The 8,063-nt window shown below is 55.1% G+C and overlaps 1 protein-coding gene across 1 annotated transcript; it reads right to left on the reverse strand.

Annotated features, from left to right (window-relative positions):
• Window positions 1-2,325: 2,325 nt before the first annotated feature.
• Window positions 2,326-5,128, reverse strand: LOC124687706 (GDSL esterase/lipase LTL1-like). Its single transcript, XM_047221460.1, has 5 exons — window positions 4,891-5,128; window positions 4,644-4,771; window positions 4,321-4,563; window positions 2,700-2,952; window positions 2,326-2,615 (listed from the first exon to the last, which is right to left on the reverse strand). Exons 1-5 carry the CDS (start codon window positions 5,126-5,128, stop codon window positions 2,380-2,382), a joined length of 1,098 nt encoding a protein of 365 aa, XP_047077416.1. The 3' UTR covers window positions 2,326-2,379.
• Between the last annotated feature and the right edge of the window lie 2,935 nt (window positions 5,129-8,063).

An 8,063-nucleotide genomic window follows, 5' to 3' on the forward strand; every position in this document is an offset into this window, starting at 1 on the left:
GTTGTTTACTGATCGGCAGATGGCTAATTGGCGCTTGTACTTTTGAACATTTGATAGTGTTCATAATGAATCAAGGTTTAGCTCCAAATCGGTGAGGCAGTAGACAAAATGGTTCATCGTTAGAGCATCTCTAGCAGACACCCCAAATACCGAATACCGAATATGCTGTTATGCGGAACGTTTGGGCTACGCGACGATGGTTTTCTGTCCGCAAACAAAAATCGGAAACACAGGGTTTATGCAAATTATCAGATAATTTTCAAATGTAGCAACATAATCATGCAAATAGATTGTTCAATATACTCAATTATACATGAAACACGGCATCAAAAGAAAATCAAACATCGCATCAAAAAGAATGATCAAGCATCACCGTTGGTTGCCGGGGCATCGACATGGCCGTCACCACTCGCCGTAGCATCATCATGCCGTACCATCATCACCTCAGGCATTCATGGCAGCGTGTGCAACTTCCCTCTTTCGCGTCAAGATCTCCTTTTCGCATGATTTCACCACTCAAGACAGGACTCATCCATCTCAGCCGGGTTCATTATTATAGTTGCATTCTTCGCCGCGATGGACTCCATCATGGCCCGGTTCTCTTCGGCGTGCCCTCTCTTCTCCTCGATGTCAGTCTTGCGCTTTGCATCCTCCCGGAGCATGCTCCATTTTGCCTCCTTCTCCTTGTTCTTCATCTCCATCATCTCCCTCTTTGTCTCCAAAGTTTTCATCACCAATTTATTTTTTTGGATTTGACCATAACATCGATCTTGAGAGACATTGCGGCCTCTTCTTATTTCTTGATCTTGTCCTTGGCCATCTTTGTTCCATCGGGTCTCTTCTTGCTCTCTAGCACATCATCCTCTTCCACATCTTCCAACTCGACAAGCTTATGCCTCAGTGGTGACCCTTCCTTCTTGCTCCCTCAACTTCCATTTTGGATTGTGCTCAAGAAGGGAATAGCAATGACGGAATGTAAATGCCTTGCCCTTCAACCCAAGCATTTTCTTATACCTTTTTTTTGCGCGATAGCATCCCAATCACCGGCGTTGGTGCCACTCGGTGGCGAGTTCCTCACGCCCTCAATGTAACCGACCTACCGGCTGCACGCCGTCTTGATGCTAGCCCATCGGCCTTGGAGTGAACGGTAGGAGCGAGTTGGAATATAGAAGAGAGAGGTGGCATCAATTGGAAGAACTTGTCCTCGATGCGTTGCCAATACCTCTTGTCGGTTTGATCGCTGCCGGTCACGGCATCCATCGAAACCGCCTCCCAAGCCCTGGTCATGATCACGTCCTCAAATTCGGTGTAGTTGCCGGACCGGACCGCTCTCCCTTCGCCTTGGCCACCTCCCCATGAAACGCCCCCTCTTCTATCTCTTTCAAGTCATCTTCCTCATCGCTGCTGGCGTCTTCTTCTTCCCCAAACTCATCGCCCTCGAGTCCCTCCTCCAAGCCGTTGTTGTAGTCGCCGTAATCCGCGAGCGGCGGCGAATCAATGTTGACGGACGCCTCGTTGACGACTCCGGCGCAACATCAACAACGGGACTTTCGTCAACCACCTTGTGCGCAATGGCCGATGCCGACGGTGCCTTCGCCATCGCCGCCGTCAAAGCTGTCAACGACGCCATCTTGGCAGCGGCTGGCTTCTTCACAGCGGGTTCTGCGCCGACGGCTTGTTGGCTGGCCGCTTCACCCGCTTGGTCGGAGCGGGAGGGGCAGTAGCAGCGGGAGGTCGGCAACGACGTGCTGCCCTAGCCGCTTCCGTTTGCTATTGGAGAGGACATCTTGCTGCGGGGCGTCGACCACGAGCCCCTCGGTGGCGGCTGCTGCAGCGGCGCTAGATCCGACTGCGGTGGGTGGAATCGATCCACGTGGCGTGGCCTGGTCCGCGAGCAGCGGCGGGTTGATGGCTTCCATCTCGGTGCGAGCGCGCCGGTGCGAAGGCCGGAGAAGGGCGGATGCAGCGGAATCGGGGGCGGTGGGGCTGAAGTGGGAAAGGGAGGAGCTGAATGTTTCTTCGCGCCAATGCGGGGGAGTTCGTGGGGTTCCCGTTCGCACAGCCTCGCCAACCCGAGAACTTGGAGTTTTCCACGGCGCGAAAATGGATGGCCTGGATTTTTTTTTGGTACGGTGTCCGATGCGGTGTCTGAACTGGCCTTTTTTCCGTCCAAAACTGAAAAACGGCGTTATTATTTGGATGAGGTTCGATACGGTGCGTGCTAGAGATGCTCTTAATCACGAGGCCATGAATATGCTAGTAGTGTATAGTATATAAAGCTCTTAATCCACAAGGCTCAAGACCTGTTACGCAGAACGGGAAAACATCAAACTCGGAGCGTTCGGAACACTAGCGGGTACTCATAGCTTGACTGAACTATTAAGGGCCCTCCCGGTCCATGGCGAGGATGGTGCTGAGGTTCATGGGGTGCATGTAGTCCGTGGATCCATGCATAAACTGCCCGACGATGATGCGGTTGGCCCGCTCCGTGGGGTGGAAGGCGTCCCAGAAGGCGTACTCCTCCCGGTCGGCGCACACGTTGGACGCCGGCGTGCACAGCCCGATCCCGTTGTACGGCCCCTGCCCGCAGCATGCCACCTTCACGTTCGTGAACCCTGCACGCACAGACAACACTTGCCGATTAGGCTTAATACAAAGATGCACAGATCAATCTCCTGCGCGTTCTCGGAAAAAATTACCGTAGCTCTGCGGGTTTGCCAGGTAGTCGAAGTTGGCGCGGTAGGTGTTGGCGGCGACGAAGACGTCGGCGCCGATGTCGCGGTTGAGGCCGCGCACCGCCTCCGCCAGCTGCGGGTTGAAGAGGTCCACGGCGCGGTTCAGCTCCGCCGCGCACTCGCCGTCGCCGCTGTGCTGCGCCAGCTCCGCCGGCACGCACCCCAGCGGCCCCGTCCCCGTCACGATCACGCGCCGCGCCCCCAGCTCGTACAGCCTCTGCATACGTGCATGCACCATGTCACCGTGTCAGGCCACACTTGGATCGGAAGGCGAGTGAATTCTAGAGGTGTCGTCGTTGCGCTGCTGCAGTGCACATGCATCGTGCATTCATGCTGCAGCGCGACACCAGTGAATTCTGCAACTAACTATCGGTCGCCATGTGTATAGGGCTGTCTTTACCCTGCACGTACGCTACCGTTGCTGGCTCCATTTATGCTTGTCTTTACAGCTTGGGGAAAAAAGCGCGCGTGTGTGAAGACGCGACGTACAGGTCTCACGCCGCAAGGTGGGGGCTCACCAAATTGATTTGACTGGCTTGCATTGCGCTGGTAGATCCGATCGTGAATTGCTATGTTTTTTTTCATGTGCTCCAAGTTAATTCATGGCCAGAAGTAGTTGGATCTTGGAATTGTAGTGGCTAGTGACTGCAGTGACATCCATTTGATGTAGAGATTTACACCTTCTTACGTGCTTCAGTTTTTTTTCATTCGCAAAAAAAAAAAAAACGTGCTTCAGTTTGGCACAATTTCACCGCAATCCACTCCCACCATGCTAGATTACGTTGCATATAAACTTTGGAAGTGGCTAATCCTTGGTTAACCTAGAACTAACTTAATTCTCGGTCACCCAATTTTCATGCGTAATTTATGCGTAACTGAGAAAAAATGATTTGAAATTGCATGCACACGTTTAAGTGCATACCCATTTATAATTCGAGAAAATTTGCTACATGACACCGTTATTTTCTGGCGCCGATGTGCACAAATCTCGACGCAAATCTTGTGGTTTTGAAGTTGACCTAGGACTGACCTAATTATCAATTAACCTAGAACTAGCAAAATGCTTCATTTTTAGTCAAAGTTATTTTTTTATAAGTTTGACCAAATGTACACGAAAAAGCATTAACATATACAATATCAAACTTATATTAGAAGAACTTCCATGAAATATATTTTTATATTATATGCAATTAGATAGTTCAAGGATTAGTATGTTTGCCTTCATATATGGTCAAACTCTCCAAAAAAAAATATGAAACACATTTTGAGATGGAGGGAGTAGTATTACATTGTGCACAAATAGAAAAAAGATCTGTCAGTCTGCCGCTCTCTTCGTCAGATGTGTTATGGCTTCGTGACAGTTGACACTTCCATTTTTTTCCTTCTGTCTTGGTGCTACTAATGGCCATGTCAGTGTGCAATTTTTTTTAAAGAAAAGTTTGCAGTTTGCAGCAGAAACCTATCACTTGAACGCACTTTCTGGTTCTTAATTACTAATGGCCATGTCAGTGGCTAGTGCATTGTGAACAAGTCGGGAAGAACTTCAGCAGTCAAGTGAGAGGCAGCGAAGGGATTGGTAGCTTACCGCGAGTATCTTCCTGTACTCGGAGACGATGAACCGGACGTAGTCCGGGAGCGCGTACTGGCGAGAGCGCATGGACATGGGCACCAGGTAGTAGTTGTTAACGAAGTCGTTGCCTCCCAGCGTGATGAGCACAAGAGCCCCGCTCACGATCCTCGTCGCCTGCTCCTCGCCGACCAATGCCCTCAGCTTGCGCTGGTACTCAACGAAGTAGCGCAGCTGATCCCCGATCCTGATGATGTTCACCTGCTCGACCGATCGACCATGCATCAGTAATGTCTGGCAGAGAAATGCATGACAAGTGCTGACAATTATATCTCTCGTACAAACTGCACGCCCGTGTCGTTGAGGATCCCGACGCCGGCCGACGCGAAGTTGGCCCCGACGAGCAGCTTCACCCCTCGGAGCTCGGGGCTCAGGTACGGCAGCGCAGGCGCTGCCCCGAGATGCTCACCTGAAGCAACGAAAGTGACGGCGTGAGTAATTCGATAACTCCACTCCTCCCCAAATCAGCAGCATTGTGAAATATGCATGCATGGGCGCATGTGGAAAGAAAGCATAATTGTGCATTACTGATGATATCAGGGATGTTGAGCCCGTTGGAGAAGCGGCCCGTGGCGCGGTGCGACGGGTAGTCGATGCCGTAGGGCGGCGCGTCGGCGCGCGCCGTGGTCAGGAGGTAGTTGTTGTTGCCGTTGTCCACGAGGGAGTCGCCGAAGACGAAGAAGGCCCGCGACGCCGCGGACGCCGCCGGGGCATGCGCCGCCACGGCGAGGAGGGACACGAGGAGAGGAACCAGAGCCGCGTCCATCTGCTCGAGCAGACGCTCTAGGCTTGAGAGATGACAGGTGGCTACGTACGTACGCAAGCACTAGTAGACTAGAGAGAGGTGGTGAGCGAGCGTGTGATTTATACAGGGCCGGCTGGTCGATTTATCTGGCCCGGCCAGCTACCTGCATTGAACCAAGTTAAAATGGCAGGACACGCTCGCAAAATGCGAGGTGGTTGGCTGATGGATGGGGAGGTACCTCGGGAGAGGCTCGCAAGCAGTGTGTGACCGCCTGCAGCTAGCGCAGGTCGGAGAAGCTTTTTGTTCGGAAAGGAAGGGAGTCGATCTGCACTCGCTGGAGATATGCTTTGCTTCACGGCCGTCATGCTTGCTGTTTGGAGGGAAGAGGATTTTTCTAAACATAAAGCATCTACAGTCGCGTCCCCCAATATCCAGTCGCGTCCCCCAAAGCGTCCCCAAAACCGCGCCGGATCGAGCGTTTGGAGGACGTGTTTTATTCGTGCCGCGTTTGGGGGTCGTTCCCCAAACGCCGCCCCCAAATAAATATTGGTGCACAAAAATAAAGGTTTTCATTCAATTTTGATTATATATTACAAAGTTTGAATGAAAACGGCTAGCTTTCATCTAAACCTAGCCTACTGACCGTCCGGCGGTGCGTTCGACGGCCCTGCCCCGGCGTCGCCTGCCCTCCGCCGCAGCTCTTGCTGCGCGCGCCGCCTCTCCATGCGTAGGGCGGTGGCCAGACGCCGCTGCTCCAGCACCGCGTCGATGTCCGCCCTCCCCTGCTGCACCGCCTGGAGGGAGAGCTCGACGGCGCGACGAATCTGCGCCTCTTCGCGGGCACGTGCGTCGTCCTGGAGCTTCTTCTCCGACTCGAACGACTCGAAGATCGCGCGTTGCTGATCGGCCGTTTCGTCTGGGTGTGGCCCGTCGTCGTCATCCTCCTCCACCTCGGTCTCCTCCTCCTCCGCCTCGGCCTCCTCCTCCTCCGCCTCGGCCTCCTCCTCCTCCACATCCGTTGGCGCCTCCATCATCGCCGCCGCCAACGCGTCGGCCTCCGCCGCCAACTCGTCCGCCCGCCTCGCCCAGGCCGCCTCCGTTGCCGCCAGCGCCGCCTCCCGCTGCTGACGCTCCTCCGCCGCCAGCTGCTGCTGGCGCTCGATCGAGTCCCGCCGCCGGCGCTCGATCGCCTCCCGCCGTTCACGGTACAGCGTGTCCCGCTCCACCTGCTGGCGGCGGAGGTCATCAGCCCACTGCTGCTCCATCGCCTCCGTCCGGCGCCGTCGCATCTCTTCTGGCGTCGAGGCGGCGACCGCATTGTTGGTGCCCGCCGTCGCCTACTCGTGCCACGCTGCTGCAATCGCGGCCTCGTCAGCTGCGGAGGCAGGGGCGTAGAACGCCGCTAGATCCACAGCGTGCGCCGCCTCACGCCGCTGGCGGGCCTCCTCCTCGAGTACCTCCCGCCGCTGCTGACGATGTGCACGCCAGTTCTGCATCCCTCACCGCCGCCGCTCTTCCTGGGCGGCGGGGTCGATATCGAACTGCGAATCCGGGACTGGAAGTGGAGGAGACGGCGGTGGAGGGAACTGGCCAGCGCCGGGGCGGTTCGCCATTGCCACTGGTGGTGGAGGAGACGGCGGTGGAGCGACGAGGGCTGTGTTTGTTGCCGGCGGCTGTGGTGGCTACCAATTACGCCGGGAGACCTTTTATAGACGCCGGCGTCGGGGAGAAAGCGCGGGAAGAGAGCGCGGGAAGAGGCGGAAAGATCGCGCGGGAACGGGCGGTGGCGTGCGAACGCCGGCGACGCGTGGAGTCTGCGCAGCATCGACGGGACGTCTCGCCTACCCCTCCGTCGAAATTAAGGCAAAGATGCTGTCGCGCGATTAACTTCCGACGCGAGGTAGGCGACGGTTAGGTCCAAACTTGAATGAGTCGCTGACGGGTCGGCCCCGCCACTCCCTGCCTCGCTTTTCGTTGTGTCCGGCGTGCCCGAAGCGTCCCCTGTGGGACGGGGACGGGCTCGGGGCGCCGGACACCGTATCGGGCCGCACCGGACAAAAATAGGCTTTGGGGGACGCGGCTGAAACGCATTTTCTGTCCGGCGCGCCCCAAATTGCTTTGGGGGCTGGGGACGCGACTGGAAATACTTTAAAGCCTTTTTTTTAGATTAAACATGAAGCCTTACCTTAGCTTTAAATTAATAAAGCCACGAAATCTGTAGACAGAGTTTTTGCACAGCATACACGGCTAATATGACACACAACGAAAAAAGCGAACTGAGGATAAAAAAGAAAGTTTCGCTTGAGACTCCGGGGACATCGTATTCCAGAATGTTGTCAGCCTGCAAACAAGAGGAGCGTAGGAGATATCATCAACTGCTTCGCTTCTAGATGAACGTATGGAGACCAGCTCGCGGTCTGTGACTCCGAAAATGGACCACATCCCTCTCACCTAGGATCGAAGGGCGCTTCACCGGCGGTATGCAGAGAGGTTCCCCCAAAATACTCCAGAACAGAGTCGAACCAAAGTCCAGTCCATAGAAGAGACCAAAACCGGTTCCCGCGCTAGATAACTCGCCACAGGCACTGCCAACCCGTAGCAGATAAGGAGCAGCAACTACCAGTGGACCGGAGCATGCTGAGCGACCTCTAAACTAGGTTTGTCCCCACAAATGAAGCATCGCAAAGAACCATCTCCAATAGACATAAGCTCGCCAATCACCCATGCAACCCCGGACGGTGCCTTCAAGAAGGGGACGATGTCGTGACGCCGCCACCGCCCAATCAAGGGTTAGGGTTTTCACCTCGGCTAGAGGGTGGGTGGGGTGGGGGGGGGGGGAGCGGACCTCAACAAAGCCTCCAAGGAGGGAACCGACACCAGGGGTGTCGACGACATCGTGGCCACCGGTAGCCAAGGATTTCCCCCGGTCGCAAAAACTGCACATATTAGGCCGGGA

Source organism: Lolium rigidum, chromosome 2 (genome assembly GCF_022539505.1).
Source record: "Lolium rigidum isolate FL_2022 chromosome 2, APGP_CSIRO_Lrig_0.1, whole genome shotgun sequence".
Taxonomy (NCBI): Eukaryota; Viridiplantae; Streptophyta; class Magnoliopsida; order Poales; family Poaceae; genus Lolium; species Lolium rigidum.

Excerpts from the sequence above, each read along its gene's own strand:
- LOC124687706 (XM_047221460.1), bottom strand. The coding sequence starts at position 5,128 with ATGGACGCGGCTCTGGTTCCTCTCCTCGTGTCCCTCCTCGCCGTGGCG. Across the intron at positions 2,953-4,320 it reads AGTACAGGAAGATACTCGCG|AGGCTGTACGAGCTGGGGGC; the intron begins GTAAGCTACCAA and ends GCACGTATGCAG. Across the intron at positions 2,616-2,699 it reads GGCAAACCCGCAGAGCTACG|GGTTCACGAACGTGAAGGTG; the intron begins GTAATTTTTTCC and ends CTGTGCGTGCAG.